Source organism: Diabrotica undecimpunctata, chromosome 8 (genome assembly GCF_040954645.1).
Source record: "Diabrotica undecimpunctata isolate CICGRU chromosome 8, icDiaUnde3, whole genome shotgun sequence".
In the NCBI taxonomy this organism is placed as follows: domain Eukaryota; kingdom Metazoa; phylum Arthropoda; class Insecta; order Coleoptera; family Chrysomelidae; genus Diabrotica; species Diabrotica undecimpunctata.
The window spans coordinates 31,380,481-31,403,285 of NC_092810.1; the positions used below are offsets into that span (position 1 = coordinate 31,380,481).

Below are 22,805 nucleotides of genomic sequence, written 5' to 3' on the forward strand. Positions count from 1 at the left end.
TATAAACGAACAGTGGAGCAATGTACAGGAAATAAAATGCCGCATAGGAAAGGCAAGAACGGTCTTTAACAAAATGAGCGCCATCTTCAAAAGTCACAACATATCCCTGGATACAAAAATGAGACATTTGAGATGCTATGTTTTCTCTGTGTTGTTGTACGGGGCGGAGGCATGGACGCTTACAGACACCACTATTAAAAAACTTGAAGCATTTGAGATGTGGCTTTATAGAAGAATGCTGAGAATATCATGGACAGCAAGGATCACGAACAAGGAAGTTCTAGAAAAAATGAAGAAGGAACCAGAGATTGTGTTTACGATCAAACGCATAAAATTGCAATATCTGGGACACGTTATGAGAAATCAGCACCGTTACTCCCTGCTGCAGTCTATATTGCAAGGTAAAGTCAAAGGTAAGCGAGGACCCGGTAGAAGGAGAATATCATGGCTGCGGAATTTAAGAACATGGTTTAAGAAAACCTCAACTGAGCTGTTTCGAGCCGCAGCGAGCAAGGTCATGATTGCCAATATGATTTCCAACATCCGAAACGGATAGGAACCAGAAGAAGAAGAAGATCTAAATATCCGAAAACTGTACAAACTACACAAAAATGAATGTTCAGCACCGACAAAAGAATCTTACTTCAGACATATTTCCTACACCGAATACAATTTAGGATTTTGCAGTCCTAATACAGATATGTTCTCTAAATGCCTGCAACTACTAGAAAAAATAAAAACAGAGACAAATGAAAGGAAAAAGGATCAGTTCAGAGTAGAAAAAGAGTTCATAGCTTAAGGGCAAAAGCTTTCTGTTCAAAAGCTGCTCAAGACAGAACAAAAGGGTGGAAAAATAATTTCTTATGATTGCCAAAAAAACGTGAACCTTCCTAAAGCACCAGACCAATCGTGTTATTATAGCAGGTAATTATATCTTTTTAATTTTACATTGTGGAAGGAACTTCAAAGACGCCACTTAATAAAAACAACGTTTTCGCAAACGTTTGGACACAGCACTTTCTCAAAAAATTCTAATACTATAGCACCTACTAAAACAACCAGTGCTTCAACTTGGATTAAACCTTATAAAGAGCTGTCTATGGATATGGGAAAAATCTACTGTTCAGTCTGTGGCAAAATTGTAAGTATCTAATATTTTCTATTAAATATCTAATATTTCATACATACAGGGTGTTTCCAAATGACACTTACAACGTTTGACTGTAGATACTTCTCGAAAAATTGAACAAAACGATATAGTTAATGAGGGGTCAAACTTATTTACTTTTCGAGATACAGGGTGTTAAAATTAAAAAAAATTAAATTCTTTTAGTTAATAACAACAATAACTTTAAAACCTATAAACGTATTTACTTGAAATTTAGTACTCGTAGGTTGTTTTTAAATGAAAAATAGCTTCCTTTAGTGAGAAAAAATTGTCCATGGTACAATACAGTGGTGTGTATTTAGAAAAATTTTTCACCTTTACTTTTTTTTATGAAGTCAGCTATTCTAAAACACAATTATTTTTATTGTAATTGAATTAACAAAAAAAACTTTTGTTGAATTTTAAAATAAGTTATATGATGTACTAATGGTTAGTAACAAAAACTAATTTGTGGATTAATACTGCATTTAAAACACTTAGCGAGTGTTTTTTTTTCCAAACCAGTTATTTGATTAACCAAAAACACCTTGTATATTTTTATATTTTAAAGGTTGGGTTAAAATAAATTTTTTTATTTTTATTTATAGATAGCATGTGAGAAGAAATTTCAGATAGACCAACATGTGAGAACTGCTTCACACATTGCAAAAAAAGGAAAAATAGGAGGAAAACATCAAACTTCAATGGCTAAATGTTTCCAATCTACTTCAAAAAAATTAGATGAGCAAGAAACTTTTAATGAAGACTTGTGTCGCGCATTAGTGTCTGCAAACATACCGCTTTCAAAATTAGCAAATGTAAATTTTAGTTCGTTTCTAAAAAAATATTGCAAACTTAATGTTCCAAGTGATCGGTCTCTAAGAAGAAATAATGTGAACGGGCTATACTCGTCGGTGTTAATTAATATTAAGGAAGAAATTGCAGATAATTATTTTTACATATCTGTAGACGAAACCACTGATTCCTCAGGAAAGTATATTGCTCATTTATTGATTGGTGTTCTTAAAGAAGATACCTTACCAAAATCTCATCTTATTTCATGCCAGCAACTTGAGAAAACAAATGCTTTAACAATTTCGCGTTTTATACAAGAAACATTAGCAACTTTTTTTCTTCCGACAACTATTCCTTCTAATAAATTACTGCTTATTTTATCGGATGCTGCTCCTTATATGGTGAAAGCAGGACAAAATTTAAAAATATTTTTCCCAGATTTAATACATGTTACTTGTGTAGCGCATGGATTAAACAGAGTTGCAGAGGAAATACGAAAAAAGTTTCCTCTTGTAAATACCATGATATCCAGTGTCAAAAAAGTATTTCTTAAATCTCCTATAAGAATTCAACTTTATAAAGAAATGCTACCTAACATTCCTCTTCCACCACAACCTATTTTAACGCGATGGGGAACATGGTTAGAAGCAGCTAATTTTTATGCAGATCATTTTGTTAAAATAAAGAACATAATTGATACGTTAACAGATGAAAGTTCCCAATCTCTTTTGGATTCTAAACAAACTTTTCAGAGTAACTTGCTTGAACAAGAACTTTCATTTATAAAATCAAATTTTAGTTTTGTTCAAAAAACAATTACTCAGTTAGAATCACCAAAACTGTCATTGTTCGAAAGTACAGCATTAATAAAAGAATTTGCGTCATGTTGTCGGAACGTTAGAGGTAATATTGGAAAAGATATTTTAAAAAAATTTGAAGCTACTATGGAAAAAAATAAAGGTTACCATATTCTTTCTGAAGTAGTCAGTGTTCTAGCTGGAAATATTTCGGAAACAATTAATTTAGAACCAAATGTTTTGGTTAGTTTGAAAAATGCTCCCGTTACATCAGTTGATGTTGAACGAAGTTTTTCCATATATAAATATATGTACTCAGACAGAAGCCACAAGTTTTTGTTAGAAAATTTTGAACACCACTTGGTCATTTATTGTTACCATAATTCTAAATAAGTTTATTCATACTTAAAAATGATGTAGTTACTTAAAATAAATGTAAATCTTAATGAATAGTAGGAAATATTTAGTTATGTACACTTTTTTTTTTTAAATAAAATTGTTACTATTTTACGATTTTTTTATTTATTTGTATGCATATTTTGTAAAATATTTGCATATTTTCGTGTAAACACGTGCATATTTATGCGCATATTTTCTACATTTTTATTTGCATATTTGCCGAAGTCTAATAATCACAATGTGTTGCAAATGGTTGTTGAAACATCCTTCTATTAAAACAGTAGAACTGGTGTTTCCAGTAACTGGCCACTCCTATCTTCCAGCAGATAGTGTTTGGAAACAGCAAAAAGAAATTTCGTAAAATAGACACAGTACTGAGTCCAAATCAGTACATCGATATAATTTTACAGCAGGCAACTGTTGTAAAAGTAGGCGAAGATTTTATCGTGTATGATTTCAAAAAGGAAGCCGAAACAATACTGAAACCCCCCGGTCAGTGGAAAGTACAGTTTGCGCAATGTAAAAGATTCTATTTAAAACGATCGAAGAGGATAGGAAATGTGTTGGTTCAGAAAGTTGTTGGAAAGAATCAAACGAGAAAATATGAAAATATTTGTCGGAAATCTAAAATTATGAGTATGATTGCTCCTCAGAAAATAAGACAAAACATACATGTAAAGGCATTAAAACGAAGGGACGTTAAAAATCTGCTTGGAGACGACTGGCAAGACCTGGAACAATTAAGTTTCTATTCAGATGTGATAAACATTGCTGAAATTCTGCCTGAGAATGAAAATGACATTGAAGAATTGGAATGCAAACTAAGAGAAGAGTCACCGCTTTTGTTGGTATAATAATGTAGAAGTGATAATTTTTCGAAACAAATATGTTAGAGAATATTTTTTTTAGTTTTACCTTTTACTTATAGTTGTGTTTGTTTATACTGTTAGCCTGTAAGAAATATACATAAATAAGTAAAAACAGCTTAATTTTTGTACCTAAATAGTTGAAAAGCTGAAGAGAGACATATGGTACTAGTGATACATGATACAAGAAACAAGCACAGCTAGTAACAATAATGTTTAAAATATGTATTTTGACACATTGTACTGAGTCCGGCCGTTGAGATTAGGTTGGGATCAAACTTGGTCAAGTCCTATGAAGTTGGGATCAAACATTGCCATGTCCACCGCTTGGGATCAAAACAGGTTACGTCCAATAGTTTTTATCAATTTGGCGCATTTTTTGCTCTTCTAGTATGCTGAATGTAATACCAATAATAAAAAGTATCATTTCTTTAAATGGTTTAACAGTAATTTTCAAATTTTAGCTACTGCCATCAAAAATGAGAGTGTTTGTTTACTTCCTGTCAAATCATGCACGATGGACATAGCCAGATTTGATCCTATTCCCCTGAGATATTCTTTTAATTTTTTACTTTTCATTTAATATGTGTATTTTGTTACTTTTAATGCAATTGTTAATTTAAAGCTTAGAATAAATATATGATGAGTAAATGAGAGATCGAGAATCGTAAATCGATGTGAAAAACAGCTGTTTCTTGGAGCTACCTGTGACGCCTTCACGTGGCGATGGTTTCGTGACGCTCGTCTCTAGCATTTTACTATAGAAAAAAAATTACTGTAAGCCAGTATAGAAGTTTCGCTTCAATAAATATTTTTAATTACATATTTAATTACCAGAACAACCAGCCACTGCACTATATCTTAAAGCAGTACTATCAAAACGTACAAATCTGAGCGGTCTAATTTATTTATTACCGCAACTACAACTACTTTTTAATCTATACATATATCGCTTGCTGCGATATAATAGCGATATCTCGGCAATACAACCAATAAAATGCATATTTCATCAATTTATTTCTTATAGATTTAGCACTAACTAATCCCCACATGTCGGCTTAAACATATTTTTCATTTCTGTTTAATTGTTTGTTTGAATTGGTCGCTGTAATGAGTTTATTAGTTTGAGCATTAATAGTTTTTTTTTTCGGTCAATGGTCATACGTTATCGATTTTCATATTAGAGTCGGTGCCAACAAAAACATAGACTACTTAGCTGAAAAATCAATTTTTATGGCCTATATTTATATTTGTTTCTGAATTATTATTTTTATATACGTTTTAAATGGGGAATATATAAAATATAGAACTTGTATAAGTAGTATAATGCTGTTTTATTTACGGTCTTTTTAATAACTTATATATTGACTAACTTGTTTATATATTCCGAACAATTAAGTTTTATTTTCAACGTACAAAATCCCCCGACACCTCTGAAAGGTTTAACTAGCTTCGAGAAAAAGAAGGAAGTTCATAATACTAGTTTGATTAGTCAAATTGTGAAAATGGCTCTGAAAAAGTAGATAAGAACATAAATATTTGAATATAGTCTTCAATCCCTTGTTAAGATTGGATTAGACAAATGTGCACTTTTTATGAAATTAAAATTAAATTTTCGTTGAAATGTATTCACGGACATACAAGTATTTTAGGTTGCCTACATCGTAGGCATTAGTGAGATAGAATTAAACTATAAAATATAAGTCTATCCACAATGTTGTATTAAATAACCTAGATCTCTAACTCACTATGATCTGATTAAGACAGAATTGAAGCCGGCTAGAAGGCGCTGTTTTTCGGCGAAAAAAAATAAGGGGACAAGAACTTGAAAGATCTGACTTAGGTTAACTATATTTATGATTTTTATCATGGAATAATAAAGTTTGGGACTTGCTTTATCAAATCGTTTTATCCCAAAACAATTATAAAAAAGATACCTATCCCTCGGGTTTAATATAAAGTACACTTAGGTCTAGATGGGTTAAATGCCTTTTAGGAACTTTTCTTCTTTATTTTCTTCAACGACTGAAAGTTTTTATTTAATTAATTAGTGCGTAAGATATCTTATGCGCATAATTATATTAACAAGCAATGACTGGTAAATCCTACAATCTATTCTATCATTTTTCACACACATGATTAAGTTCTTAATTCAAAACTCAGCAATAACAAAAGCTTTGTCATTGGGCAGATAGGCCACGGCAGCATTTTTTTTCTAAGTTTCTAAGCTTTCATCAAGCAGCTTTTTTAAAATTCATTTTAAAACTCAATTTAGTAAAGAAATTTTAAGAAAAAGAAGACATGAATTGTTGTTTGTGGAATTTGGATATCTATTATTTGCATTTATATTACAATAGTATAAGTATATTAACAAAACAATTTACGTTTTTTATACAAAGTTCAAGAATGACTGGATAGGATATATTTCATGCCTTTTTGAAGTAACATTTATTTTTTCATTCCTCTGTTTTTCCAGTGCATAGAATCTTAACCCTAAAGGTATTCTTAGCTAACCATCTTAATACGAGTTCGATACGGTGACAACTGGCATCTACTACTTAAGTACATAAAGAGTAAACATTGCCTGAAGAAAGGTTATTTCAGACAGGACAATGCCATTGACTATCTTAGCATTCATACGTGGAACATTTTAGAAGTGACCAGTTGCTTTTTCTGTGTTTTTCACAACCTGAAAAGTGTCTTTTGTGGTATCACCATTATTTTTAAATTTACTAACCTACTAAATTCACCAAGAGAAGCATAATAATGATCGAATTGTGGTTTAAATAAACATTGAATAAAATCGAAACTCTTATTTTGGGAACAATTTTCCTAATAATAAATCCACACATATAAGAAAGGTTATAGTCTTTTAATTTAGATTTCTTATCTTTTACTAACACAATGTTTCCTTATTCACCCTAGAGCTAGTTAAGCCAGTAACATAGCCACTAGGGCTGCCACTTTTAGGGGGTGATAGGATGTAATTTCAATTTATAATATTACATCTATTATTTGATTGTTTACGATGTGTATTTTAAGTTGCCTACATTGTAGGAGAGATCGAGTTCAACTATAAATACAAATTCAAGGGTATTACTAGTCCATCTATTGTAATTTTTGTGTGGTAATATTTATATTACTGTAATGTTGACATCTAATAAAGAATTTAGCTTTGAATCGATTTACAGGAGCCGAAAATTCTGTGAGAAAATGAAAGTTTGAAACAAAATATGATAAACATCTTGTGGTACTACGGACCTTGTAGAGCTTTGATATCCCAGAACCAATCTTCCAATAAACTTAATCCTTGGTTTGGCGTCGCCATCTCTTAGATCTGGAAATCTCACCACCTAGTTCTTTATTATTTCCTTTTGTTATTTGCTGGTCTACTCTTGTAGTATTATGTCTTCCGACATGCGTTTCAGGTATCCTAAAGATCCCATTCCAGCTATTTTCATCTTTAAACAAGACCTGGCTCTTTGTAAATATAAATAGTTGACTTTAATATTACTACGTCTTCTCCAATTACGACGATCACATACGGCGTCGCACTTTAGTCGTAGAATATATGGTACGAATCTGATAAATAGGGACGCTGCAATCAAGCCATGACTTCCAATGGAGACTACATGTTGATAGGATTTTCCTACTGCTGATGAAAATTTACGATATTGTTCCATTATTGCTTTGAACTCATCCTTTGTTACTTTGTAGTGTATACATGTTTTAGAAATTATAAAGGCTTAGTTGAGTTTATCAGCTTAGTCTACAGAGTGTTCATATTAAGGTTTAGTGTGATCTATATTCATTATGGATTGATCCATACAATATTGAAATTTTGATAAGGTACTAAGTATTAGATACCACAGCATCATCAGTGTATCAGCAGTTCTCAATTGTTTTTAGTTAATGGCGCACTTACAGGTTTATTATTTTGTCACGGCGCTCTAATCGAAATATGTGTACAGCTGTCTTACCCTTACTTTGGCAAGCCTTAATATAACAGTAATTTTTGTGAAATTGTTGTTTAGGTAGTGTGATATGGTATATCACAAGGCATTTTGACCATTTTTATATTATTATTTTTATAAATAAGAGAGATATGGAGTGTATCCCACAAGATACATAGTTAAATATCCAAATTTATTGTAAAAGTTTATTATGTATCTTATTAGAAACACAGTGTAAGATTGTAGGTGAAACCTCACAATTAAAGCAGAAACTAAAAGTACTAAAACTAGGTTTTTAATAAAAAATGAAAGCAAAAAGTAATAAAGTAAGATATATAAGTAAGCGTTATTTATACAAATATCTAGCATTTGTGCAAATATGGAAAGGTACCAACGACGAGTTTTTTGGGGAATTCTGTAAAGGCTTACCAGCATGTCCATCAGTTCTACTCCACCCATGTGAGAATTGTAATGTTTTATGAGAGAGGGGCAAGGGATTTCAATTTTTACGCGCTGCCTTTTATCATACCTTTTAATTGTTTGGACAGGTGTAGAAGATATATTATATATGTACTAGCTAGGACAACAGGTTTGTTGTCAAACCATTTCACAACATTTATTTTATTAATGTTGTCACTTCTTGAACAAAACGACCCTCTTCCTATTTTCTTCAGAGTTATCATCTTCTAATACACAATTTTTTAATCCCTCCTTTCTCATTGTTCCCAGGGCTAAAATTCAATAATCATGGCGAAGAATGTAAAACAAATCAAAACTTGAAAAGAAATTATCGACAGAGCGCCGGTGATTTAATTGATTGTGTTAGAGCAAGAACAACTTTACCCCCTATCAATCATAAGGATTCTTCTTTTTGTGAAAAAGTATGCTGCCTAAAACTATCATCCCCCCATAAACTATGAAATCGTACAGAAACCCTGAAATGCCGGCTCTAATAAATATTTTAAAACCCCATTTTTTTGGTTTTCATTTAGTGTACTGTCGTCGTGAACCTGCCTTTTTCCCTTTATAAGGGACCATCATCTGTTAACAATTTCTAATACAACAATTTCTTCTTACTATGTCCAAAACTGGGCGAATTCGTTAGTACTGATCGTTGTTTATATGATCATTATTAGCGAAGTGAATATACCGGCGAATTTTCTGATATTGTTTGAGAGGCATTATTTCTGATATTTTATCGTATCTGAAGTTTACACTCCAGTAGTCCAAGTATGACGGCATAGCTACTATACCCATCAAAATCTGTATCGCTATGAAGTCACTAGTCTCATCTTTAGTAACGCTTATCGACTTGCCTGTTTGCTGAACGGAAATAAGGTTTTTATTGTTGACAATCAACTAATAGATCGTCTGAAAAAAAAACGTTTTGAAATATTCTAATGGTGACTTTAATTCATCCATCACAGAAAAGTTATTTTCGGGAATGTTCACAAGATATTGAAATTCTTCTTTCGTCCAGTGGTATTCAACCAAATTCTGTCGTTTCGTGCGTTTACTTTGTAGTTTGCCTTTAGGTTGGTTAGTATTGTCGTTAATCTCTTTAGATGGTCCACGTATCTGATGTTGTGATCGTGTTTTTAGAGGACTCAAAACAGATTTAGGTATACTGCAAATAGATTTAGGCGTACTATAAGCAGATTGATGTGTTGATACCTCTAGTTTTGAATGTTCAGTTTCGGATACTGAATCTGTATCTGCTAATGTATCAAAAATCTCTTGAACTTCAGAAGGTAAACTTTCGACTTCAGAACTTTCATCGGTTTCAGAACTTTGAGTTCTAGATGGTTTAGTATAACTTTTATCTTCTTCATCGCTCGAATCATCCATATCAGATGAAGATGGTGAAAGTTATGAAAAAACTTTTTCGCACCTTGATGATGTCATATTGGTATTTCGCTGAAACCAAGGAAACACTATACTTATATAACTAAATGAATTCATTGTGAAACGTTTCATTAAAACAAATTCTACTAATGTAATTGGAAATGAAGTGTGGGATAGGTACAAAACAAACATATTTCACCATACTGAATACATGGCAAAGTAAACTAAAGATACATAACAAAAAAGTTCTATTAAGCTATATCTTTGGTAAAGTAGATTATAGGATACAGCTTAAAAAATGGTTCGGTATTCTCACTTTTGCATATTTATATATAAATATTCATATATGTATGATCATAACACATCATCATACTACAACTTCACCTCCTGTGTTAAAACAAAATACTTATTTTTACACTAATACTGAATAAAACTACCAGCCTTTTTCTAATCGGCGTGCACTAGGCAACAATCTTGTAAACAATTGTGACTAACTTTGAATGATCACTATAGATGGCAGTACTATTAGCTTTCTGAGTTTAGTAGACGTATAGGCAACACAAATTAACAGACAATAGTAGAGTAGGGAAATTATTTAAGAGATAGACAATTTAAATATTTTGAAAATGACGTAGCCTATAAGATACAAATCCAAATTAAGGGGTAATAAAGTGTAGTTGCCTTCTATATAGTAACAAACTACTGCCCTTCATTTGATTCTGCCGTATATTGACAGTCGTACAGACACAAAAATAAAATACTCATAACGAGGGGTTCATATATAGTTCTCTGTTAGGTTGGACACGTGATGCACAATAATTTTTTGAAGTGAAGCTTCTATACTGGAGTGGTATTACTTTTTGTCTCTATTAAAATGCTCCGGCGAGCGTCACGGAACTAGCGCTACGAGAAGGCGTCACGAGGAGTTGTTTAAACAGTTTTTTTTTTTCAATTTTTAATTTTTTTTAGTAATATTTGAGATTATTTTAATTGTAAAATATAAATATTTATAAGTAATATATACTTATTTAATAAACTTCGTAAATAATTTATTTATAGATTTTATGAAAAAAATTAAAAAATATAAAATTTTGACAACCATTTAATAACTATAATGCCGGACTTTCTCACAGAGCTTGATTATCCTGTATGTACTTCAATCTCTAATTCATAATATTCACAGTCCTACCTCGTACGTTTTTGAAAATAGCATACAATAAAAAATTTAATGAAATTAAATTTGCCACAAAAACAATCTGTTTTAATACATTATTTATTGGTACATTTTTTGTTTGGTTGCAGTGTACTAGCTGTGATGATCTCCTAGTGGATCTTGCTTACTGTGTTTACGAGGATAATATATATTGCGAAAGACATTACGCTGAAAAAATGAAGCCAAGGTGTGCTGGATGCGACGAGGTGAGTGCACAATTAACAACCATTAAAGTATTTGCAATGGCGTGCCAGTGACACTTCTTTGTTAATTTTTAACGTAAACAAATGCAATTTTAAAACTATTTTTGTATAAGAAAATAAATATTTCTCAAAGACGATTATTTTATAGTGTTATCATATTTAGCGAGTTTTATTTAACGATTGAATTTAATGATTTTTATTTAACGAATACAATTGCGTCATGATTTTTATTACAAGGCAAATTGTATCAGCTGTCACTGAAATTAAAAGAATGTGGCTAATAAACCGATTTAAGGTTTTTCTCTGCTTATAGTTTGTATCAATAAAAATTAATATGCGTGTTCAATAGCTATATTATTATTATCACTACTAGAGTTTCTCGCGGGACAGGCTCTTGTCCCGTCAGCTATTTTCGCTGTCCCGTCTCATGTCCCTTGGGACGTTTTGCTTATAGACGGGGCGTATAGGTATAGATATACATAGATATACTACTACATTGTAATTGATGCAGCTACTCAAACGCCCGCTCGTCAGAACTGATCGGCCTAAGGTAAACCGACCTAATAACGGCCCAGTTAAGGAATATTTGACTTTATACTAAAGAATATTAAGTTAATATTAAGAAAACGAAATAATCGAGAAAATGGATTTAAAGTATATTTGATAGCTTGATGTTTTCTTTATCAAAACAATTAATAAAATAATGAAAAATGTATTTTTTATTTGCCAAAAAAATTGTTCTCACTAAAATGCAAAAAACTTTAATTCCGGCCTATATTGAAAAATTAGTGGTAATTCCAGTGTTAGTAGACTTATTTAACAAGATTTATGAAAACAGTATAATTCCTGAAGAATGGCTAAGATCAATGTTTGTCCCTCTACCCAAGAAGGCACATGCTAAGCAGTGCAGTGATCATCGCATGATCAGTCTGATGAGCCACACCTTAAAAATATTCCTCAAAATAATTCACAATAGAATTTACAGAAAATTGGAAGAAGATATAGGAGAAACTCAGTTTGGATTCCGGGAGGGATATGGAACTCGTGAAGCATTATTTGCCTTTAAAATCTTGACACAGAGGTGTTTGGATGTGAATCAAGATGTATTTGCTTGTTTCATTGATTACAACAAGGCGTTTGATAACGTCAAGCATGACCAACTTTTAGAGGTCCTGGAAGCTAAACAGTTAGACACTCGCGATATAAGAATAATATCTACTCTGTATTATAATCAAAAAGCAGTCGCACGCATCAAAAATAGCACAACAAATGAAATTCAAATTAAAAAAGGAGTTAGACAAGAATGTGTGCTGCTACCATTGCTATTTAATCTCTATTCGGAAGAAATTAGGAAGAAAACATTGGAGGAAGAAGAGATTGGGATAAAAGTTAACGGCCAAAAAATTAATAATATTAGATACGCAGATCATACGGTTTTAATGGCGGAGACAGTAGAAGACCTGCAAGCCATTTTAAACAAGGTAGTCACAGCTAGTGAAGAGAACGGGTTAACAATGAACGTCAAGAAGACGAAATTCATGATTATTTAAAAAAAAACAAAGATTGAATGCAAACCTGTACATTCACAATAATGAAATCGAACGCGTGCACAAATATAAATATTTGGGAACAAGCGTTAATAACAACAATGACATCACAGAAGAAATAAAAACTAGAATTGGAAAGGCTCGAGCTGCTTTTGTTAATATGAAGGACATTCTAGGAAGTCATGACATTAACTTAAACCTGACAATGAGATTGGTTAGATGCTACATCTTCTCGATACTGCTGTACGGAGTAGAGACTTGGACTTTAAACAAGAGCAATATTGATAAACTAGAGGCCTTCGAAATGTGGATATACAGAAGAATTTTGAAAATACCTTGGACAGACAAAGTAGCAAATAGTGAAGTTCTTCGAAGAATGAACAAAGAACGGGAGCTGTTGATCACCATCAAGAGAAGAAAGTTGGAATATTTTGTGATGAGAGGGAAAAAGTACCGATTGCTCCAGTTAATTATCCAAGGAAAGATTCAGGGCAAACGAAGCGTGGGGAGACGACGTATATCTTGGCTGCGCAATTTAAGAGACTGGTTCCATTGCACATCTAACCAATTATTTAGAGCAACAGCTTCAAAGATACGAATAGCAATGATGATTGCCAAACTCCGTAGCGGGGAGGGCACTTGAAGAAGAAGAAGAAGTGGTAATTCCGGCCTAATAGTGATTTAATTCCTGCCTGTATGTTAAAAGAATTATCTTTTTTTGTTTTAAACTGTACATACAGTATTTTTTGTAAATATGTATTTTAATGTTTTCGAAGTAGGTATAAAAAATACAGAAGCAAAAAAACATAATTTTTATATAGAAGAGACGTAGAAAAACTAAATGAAATAAAACGATGCACATATATACATTTGAATATAAAAAAAAAACAACAAAAAATACTTTCATAAGTTACTTAGCAACATTCTTTTTTATTTTTCATTTACTACATAAAAGCAAAGAGCTATGAAAGACCTACAAATTATTTATCTTAGGAACAGAAAAAGACCCCTTTTCTTAATGTACTGAGGCGGTGCAATTAAACAAACAATTTTTTGATAATAATATCCTATTTTTCCATAGCTTTGATTTTGAATTTATCTTGTTATTTCTTCTACTACTCCTGGAAAATGTTTCTCCTCGTAAACTACAATGATGCAGTCACATAGTTCGTAGTCACCCACCTTTAAATCCATAGAATTGTTAGCTTTCGGTTTTCTACTTCTTTTACCTGTTTTTCTGTCAGAACCAACATTTCATTTTCTTTTTTATTTGCTCCATCCATTAGGTTCTTTTTTCTTTCGCTTCAAGCTTTTGTTTTTTTTCCTTACTTCCTTTTCATTTTTTTCAGCTTCTACTCTTCCCTGGTACTCCGTAAAATCACCAGTAATCGTTACCACAGGTGTTAATTTTTTTGTGGCCTTTCTTTTGGACGTTTGAGATATTTTTCTGGAGAAATAAAGTGCATTTTTAAGTGGCGTTAGAAATTTTGGAGAAGTGACAAAATAGGATTCAGCAGAATTTATGGGAGATTGATTTTCAAAATAGGTTCAGAAATCATTAACTATTTTGCGCCATGTAGCTTTGAAAGGTCGTAATAAAGAAAGATCAAGCGGCTGCATGATATGTATGGAATTTGGAACTAGTGCTACCAAAACAATTCCATTTTTACGACGAAACTCGCTCAATGCCAGAGATAGATGGCTAACATCTACCCAAAAATAACACGACATGCTTAATGTTTTTTTCGTTCAACCATTTATTAAAATAGTTTGCGACATACTTATAAAACGTTTCTCTATTCATCCATCCAATTTCATTGCATCCGATACCTCAACCTATTAGCGCAGTTGAAACTAAATGTTTTGGTAGCCTTGTAATAACGAAACAATCTGTATGGTGGGATATCTCCACTAGCGAATATGGTTGCTAATACAGTCAGACATTCTTTTTCGTCGTTGCAGTTCTATTATATACAGTTTTAGACCCTCTTTTAACTAACACTTGTTTGTAATGTGGAGCCATGAAAAAGACTGTCTCGTTGCAGTTGAATATTCGGCCTGGATCTTTAAACATATCTGTGATGCCATTTTGACTGAAATAATCATATAATTTCTTGAACCAATTTCTTATCTTTTCCTCTGTAATGAAAGAACGAGTTCCACCAGGTCTTACTTCCGGATATTGGGTTAAGAAATGTTAGTACCATCTATTTCCAGAAATTCCATTCTTAAATGAATTAGCTAACTTTAGATTTTTAATAATCACTGCTACGGTGTTAATGAGCTGGTCGAGTGTCACGGGAAAACCCGCGACAGCTAAAAACAATATCTATTTTACGATTAGTTTTTCCTCATCACTAGTTAAACTGGTTATCTTCCAATATTTTCGTGCACATATTTAATGTCTGTCACAGACAGAATGTGACAGACATTCTGTTTTCGACACCGTTCATAGGTACTTTGTCAATCAGTTACCAGCTGATGTCCCTTTGAAGAAGTTTACTCTCCGGACTCTGGAACTTAACGTGAGGCATGGTTATGTGTTGCCTGAAGTTAAATCTAATAAAGTATTAAACATCACTTACTTTTACAGCAACATGTACATTTTTGCTAACTTCAATTTTCTTGTAAAGGGTTGTACCATAATATTTTGGTGGCTCATACATGGTAACCTGCTTTTTAACCTGATGATGGAATTATTATTCCGAAAACGTTTGTGTTTTTTTGATGTAGCCCTTTTAAGGGTTTTTAAATATACCTACATACAAAGATTAAACCTCTTTTTGTGATATATGGTATACAGCCAGCTCCAGGAATTTATTTTCCTTGTGGATTTTGGTTAAATAACGTTTGTTTGGATATTGTGTTGAAAATTATTTCCCTGTAGGATGTCCATAAAAAGGAATCATAAACCACTAAATAAATCTGAATGCTCCTCAAGCATTGAAGTGATGTATTGTGAAAATAACTTCAGAGAATCGGTTTGTTTGGAATACAAAAGTTAATCATAAAGAAACAAATGCCGTGACATCATACTAATTTGAAGTATTTAATAAGCAATCCACTAATGAGTTTTAGAATATTTACGCAAACATTCTAAAAACTTAGTACCACACAAACAGCCATATGGTACTAATTAGAAGAACATGTAGGCGTTGAGATGGTACCTGATCTTGAATCACAAGCTACAAATCGTTGTCACCTACGCGGAAGCGATTATCACCACTTTTTATGTGACTGGTTTTTATTAGTAAATAAATCTTCAAACCACAATTCGCGACAAAATATTGCGTAATTAAATGTTTGTTTATATATATTTTCGAATGTTTGGTAGGTCTATTTTTTGTTTGTGTTGTGTCATTATGTATTTCGACAATTTTAGACATTCCTTGGTTTCAATCAATAGGCCAATTAAATTAGTTTTTTACTCGACACAAGTGTACAGACGGGCTTGACAGTTAAAATGTGTAGTATAAGATATTACAAAAAGACTCTCATCTAGGGATTCATCAATTTTTTAGTGGAACTAGTTTTAAATAAAAAATCAAAATGTTAAACTCATTATTTTGCTCACAATCTAAAAACTTGTCTATTTAGATTGACGTCAACAGACAACGTTTTTGGAAAAAAAAGATACACAAAAACGAGATATCGTCACCTTCAGCGGTCGGGGAACCGGGGTAAATTACCCCAAATGGGGTAAAAATTAAATTTTTGGGGGTAAAAATGAAACTCTTGTAAGTAAAAAGTATATATTTTTAATTTGCTATTTTATAAACCTGTTAGTATTTTTTTCAACTTAAACAATTTGGAGACATATGCAGGCCACGCCATCTTACTCACCACCACTAGAGTGTTCTCGGGTTATAAAAAAAGTCTTTGAGTTACAAAAAAAACTATATAAAAGTCTTTGCGCAGTAAAACATAGCCCCGTTCCCCGGCTATCTGCTCAGTCCGTGCCATACCGTCAAGATACAAATACATTGACGAGTCAGAGAACGAGTTTTTACAAGTTAGTTGCTGACAAGACTACCATTTTATCATTAATCATCGATACATCGATCAAGGTAAGGCACAATTTGAAAATTTAATTCAAATATTTTACAACTATTATTTTATGTCTTCCTTAAAATGGCAGCAAATAGAAAAAGAGCATACCAAGGCGAATTCCTTAATTATGGTTTTACACAAATAGAAGATAATGGTACAATGAAACCATAGTATGTTGCATGTATGGAGATACTGACTTCAGAATCTTTCAAAAAAAGTCAATTGAAGAAACATTTAGAAAATTTGCGTTCATACCTGTCTTCCAAACAGCGAGAATACTTTGCAAATTTAGAAATATCTGTTAAAAGACAAAGATTGAATAGCAACTTGTTTGGTATATTTAATCATGGTTCAGCATCAAGGACTACCTTTGAAGTAGCCTAGTTGATTGCTCGAGATTGTGTGGTCAAAAAGAAGCGAAGAAACTGAATTCATTGCCCTTGTCAGCGAGAATTGTTATAAGAACGAATTTTTATATTAGCAGAAAATGTCAAGGAACAGGTTATTTTCGCATTAAAACAGGCTAAATATTTTGCTATTCAGCTTGATGATAAAACTGATTTTAGTAGCAATTCACAGCTAATGGTATATGTTCGCTACAAAGGTGCAGATAATTTTGAAGAGGAATTGCTGTTTTGTTCACCTCTCGAATTGAGATCTCGTGGAATTGATGTCTACAATAACGTAAATGAATACTTCAATGCGCAAAGTTTAAAATGGGAAAACTGTATTTCTGTATCTTTGGATGGAGCTCCAGATATGCTGGGTCATATTAATGGTTATTCGGCTTTCGTAAAAAAAAATAAACCAAATATTGGAGTTACTCACTGTATGATCAATCGCCAGGTCCTTATGGTAAATTATTTAGAACCAACACTGGAAGCCGTCATGCATGATGTTATCAAGATTGTAAATTTTATGAAGGAACATGCACTAAACACGCATTATTTCGTGAAATATGTCAGGACGCTGAAGCTGAATATACGGACCTAGTTTATTATATAGAAGTAAGGTGGCTCTTTCGCGGAAATATACTAAATCGAGTATGGACTCTCAAAACTGAAGTCGAAATTTTTATAGTTGATCAAAAAAATATTCTCGCAGATAAGTTTAAAAACTCTTCCTGGGTTGCATATCTCACATATTCAGCGGATATTTTTAAGAGTATAAATATATTAAACAAACAATTGCAAGGAAATAATATTAATATCATTTCAGCGAGAGAAATAGTGTCAGCGTTTGGATTAAAGCTGCAATATTGGAGACAGAAAGTGGAACAGAACAAGATAGCTTCTTTTTCAAGGTTAGTTTTGTTTTTGGAAGATTGCGAAAATATTACTTTTGCTGACATCAAGGATACAATTGTAAGACATCTTATCAAACTTAGAAAGTGGTTTTGAGATTACTTTCCAGATCTTAATACACGTACTGTCAGTTGGATTGTAGATCCTTTTAAATGTGAAATTGCTATGATACCAGAAGGACCTTTAGGTTTGCCAGAAGCAATTCTTGAACTTCGATCTTATACCGAAGCACATATTCAATTTGAGAGTAAACCAAATCTGTCGTTTTTTTGGACGTCAAATCCTGCACAGGCTTTTAAAATTGCACATGAAGAGACATGAAGAGAAAATTGTTGCCATTTGGAACAACATATTTGTACGAACAAGGCTTTTCCACTCTAATGAACATAAAAACGAAGAACAGAAATCGATTAAACGCCGAAGACTGTATTCAAATCGCTGTTACATCAAAAAGTCTCAATTTTTAAGCAATTGTATCGAACATGAAACAACATCATTTCTCTAAAACGTGTTTTCAATTATTCTTTTTTTTTCTAATATTTTCAATTCTAATCTCTGTTTGTACCCCCATTATTATTATCAAAATTTGTTACAGTACCCCAAATTTTAAACCCTCGATTTTAAGCCAATGGTTTTTAATTTGTTATATAGAGTTGAGGAAAAAAAATTCGCCCCCACAGAAAACATAAGTAAGTAAATGATAATTTCTTGTTATTTTGTATTTCATATGATATTTTTCTTGTCTTATTAGAGTCTAATATAAGAAAAATATCATATGAATTACAAAATAACAAGAAATTATCATCTACTTAAAATTTCTGTTGGCCGATTTTTTTTTCCTCAACTATATATTACATATAATACTATTATTAGCGTTATGTATTACTAGGTATTACATTGATAAATTGAATAAATGATGTTTAACTTAAATTTTTAGTTATTGTTTTCTTTTCAAAATTATCATGGGGGCTATAATATGAAAGATGCTAAAAAGAGGCAATTTCGTTTTTTTGCTCTTCGCCATGGGGTAATATCAACTTACACAAAAATATTTTGGGGTAATGAGTAAAAAAGTTCCCCGACCGCTGCTAAAATGTTAACCTGCTAAGTCCATTTTAACCAATTTTACAGGAGAGTAAAAAAACGTTCTAAAAATACAGTTTTGTTTAAAATATTAATCTAATAACTGTATTCGTTTAGAAATGTCTTTATTTACAATTATGCTGATGAAATTTACAAGATATATTTTGGTTATTAGCTGAAAAGTGCTAATTTTGGAGATAGCAGGTTTTCGCCATTTAAAAGCTGTAGTAAAAATGGACTTGACAGTCTTAAAAATAAAACCATATATTGTTGCTTTAAAAAAATGAGTTTATTAATACAAAATGGAAACCAAGTCTTAAATCAAAGTTATTTTTTTTTGCCTAAGGTTCAAAACCTATTTAGCCAGACAACTGGTTGAATACGTAAAAACAATTAACTCCTACACTTCCTTTAAATTCATTTCTTACAATTTCCTAACCGCTCGTTCTTTAACTCAATTTCCTAACCTTCCCATTGAAAACACTATTGGATGACTATACAGAAAGGATTGAGCGACTTTTTTAGACAGGTAACGGTTAAAGGTAACAGACATAAAAGGAAAGACAATGGGAAATACTACAACTAACGTCCTACCATTTCGGATTCACACAACACTGAAAAAGGCAGTTTGGATTTTCCGTTTGGTACGTTTGAAAAATTCCCATAAAATCGATCTAATAGTTGGATTTCGACTACCTAAATAGAGAATAGAAGCAACGTTCTGCGGCAGTATGATTTTTTGTTGGGAGATGGCTTCTTGATTATACCGACATTGAAACATCCAGTGGTTAAGGTCGTCATAACTGCCATTACATTCACATACAGATTGAACCAATTTAAAACGGAACATACAATTTAATATATGTCTCTTTGAACTGCATTTGAAATAGTGGACCAATATAAAACTTGGACAAAAATAAATCCATACCCGGTGATAGACATTGTATAAAATATCGTTCAACTATCTGTCTCCTTTAAAGGAAAGAGGAGCTTGCCTAATAGTCGGAGAGATAGAGCCGAAATTTTGAACTGATCAGTAATATGACATTTCTCTATTGGAATATATTCATTGTAACTGGGTTAAGATTTTGCCTTACAGGCGGACGCCCCTCGTGGTACAGGGGGTGGCTATACAGGGATGAAGTTGTCATTTTTTTCGGAAAAATTAACGATCGATAATATGGCTGAACATTTGCCCAGAGTAAGATCTTGGTATAACTAGACGAAATCCCAAAGGGCGGACGCGAGAGTGGATACATAAGGGGTGGCGGACAGGGGTGAGGTTGCAATTTTTTGGGGAAAAATTAACGATAAGTAATATGTCCGCCATTTTCATGGCTCATTATTTAGCCCCTAAAAACTCTAAATATAAAAGGGCGGACAGCTGGGTTGGTACAGAGAGCCATAAAACGGGGTCAAATGTATCACTTGCCTGCGCATTTTAGGTATCGGTAACAATTTTCAAACTGATTTTATCATGATATTTTTATACCGATTGATTTGAAAATTTGTATGCTCACTTCTGTTACTATTCTGAAAAGCGTCAAGTAGAGTTTTCCTCAAAATTTTCCAAAAAAATTTCCGTAAATGAAAATTTTCTTAATTTTTTGAGGTAAAATCTAATTTGTAGAATCCTTTTGATTTTCTGTCAGTTATACCATGATTTTTTTCCAAAAATTTTCAAACGATTTTTCCGATAAGAAAAAAAAATTTAGAAAAACTTTAAAAATTTCGTCATTTTTCTCACTCTCATTGATGTCATCACATTCATCATCTTCGTCACTTTCACTTTCAATAATATCACATTCATTATCTGCTTCATTTTCAATCACTACTTCTCGAACTGATTCTGGCATCTGAGGTCCACTAAATCATTTGAATTTATATGTTTCATCTTCAAACTCCCAACCATGTTCTTCAACAATCAATTCTGTTGGTACTTTTTTATGAGCATTTGTCCAAATATTTGAAATATAATGAGCTCGCAGTAGATGTTGGTGTAATTCATCTTGACATGGTGGTAAGCTTGAAGCATCGAAATTTTTTAGTTTTTTTTTAAGGCTCGTTCACATCATGCAACTTATACTGCCGGTTAAATAGTGAAACTCTGACATCGTTTACTTTTCTTTTTGGAATTGTTCTCGTCAGTCCTGTTCCATATAAGTAACATATGAAAGTTTTTAAGGTTTCAAAAACTTCATTACAATCGAAGTCAGTTTCACCAAGTTGAATAAAAGCATCTTGATACTTATTACATTAAGCGCATGCGTCTAGAATTACTGATCTAAATGAACGCGCATCATTATTATTTTAATATTTTAAAATAATAATGATGCAAAATTAATGTCCAAACAGAATTTGTAAAATTATAATTAACTAATGAAAAAAAATTCAATCAATTTGAAAGTTAAAAAAAATATTGAAAATATCTACAAAGTAAATTTCAAAACTTAAAAAATTGATAATTCCATTATTAAATTAATTTTTATTAATAATTATTTGTAAAATGTTAAAGGAATTCTACAAATTGAATTTTACCTATTGATAAATAGAAATAATATATTTTGTAATTGATTATTAATGTAATAATAAATCAAATTTTTCTTATATCTGAACAATCATTATTTATGCAATATAAATTTAAAAACCTTTTTATTGTAATAAAAAATAAGTAAAATTACTATTTGTTATACCAAAAATATTTAATAGTTAACATTATAAAATTACTTTAATTTAATAAAATATCAAATATCAAACATTTATTCAATTAAAAATTAATTCGTAAAATATTTATATTTAAGAAAAAAATGTGATTTGTAAAGTAAATATGACTTTAGTTTGAAAAAAAAACATTATCATAATATCATTTTAAAACTACAAAATATTCTATAAAAGATTCAGACGATGACGTAGAGTTTTATCAAATGTTTTAGAAAAGTTTTTCTAAATTTTTTTTTCTTATCGGAATAATCGTTTGAATATTTTTGGAAAACAAATCATGGTATAACTTACAGAAAATCGAAAGGATTCTACAAATTAGATTTTACCTCAAAAAATTACGAAAATTTTCATTTACGGAAATTTTTTTGGAAAATTTTGAGGAAAACTCTACTTGACGCTTCTCAGAATAGTAACAGAAGTGAGCATACAAATTTTCAAATCAATCGGTATAAAAATATCATAATAAAATCAGTTTGAAAATTGTTACCGAGACCTAAAATGCGCAGGCAAGTGGTACATTTGACCCCGTTTTGTGGCTCTCTGTACCAACCCAGCTATCCGCCCTTTTGGATTTAAAGTTTTTAGGGGCTAAATAATGAGCCATGAAAATGACGGACATATTACTTATCGTTAATTTTTCCCCAAAAAATTGCAATTTCACCCCTGTCCGCCACACCTTATGTATCCACTCTCGCGTCCGTCCTTTGGGATTTCGTCTAGTTATACCAAGATCTTACTCTGGGCAAATTTTCAGCCATATTATTGATTGTTAATTTTTCCGAAAAAAATGACAACTTCATCCCTGTATAGCCACCCCCTGTAAGGCAAAGTCTTAACTCAGTTACAATGAATATATTCCAATAGAGAAATGTCATATTACTG

General features: G+C 31.8%; 1 protein-coding gene across 3 annotated transcripts in view; it reads left to right on the top strand.

Moving 5' to 3' along the window:
- LOC140447393 (four and a half LIM domains protein 2-like) overlaps nucleotides 1-22,805 on the top strand; it is a 402,290-nt gene that overhangs the window by 214,668 nt on the left and 164,817 nt on the right. For all 3 annotated transcript variants that reach the window (XM_072540017.1, XM_072540016.1, XM_072540018.1), the window contains one exon: nucleotides 11,105-11,221. In XM_072540017.1, coding sequence (XP_072396118.1) covers nucleotides 11,105-11,221 — 117 coding nt within the window. The remainder of the gene's footprint in view (nucleotides 1-11,104; nucleotides 11,222-22,805) is intronic.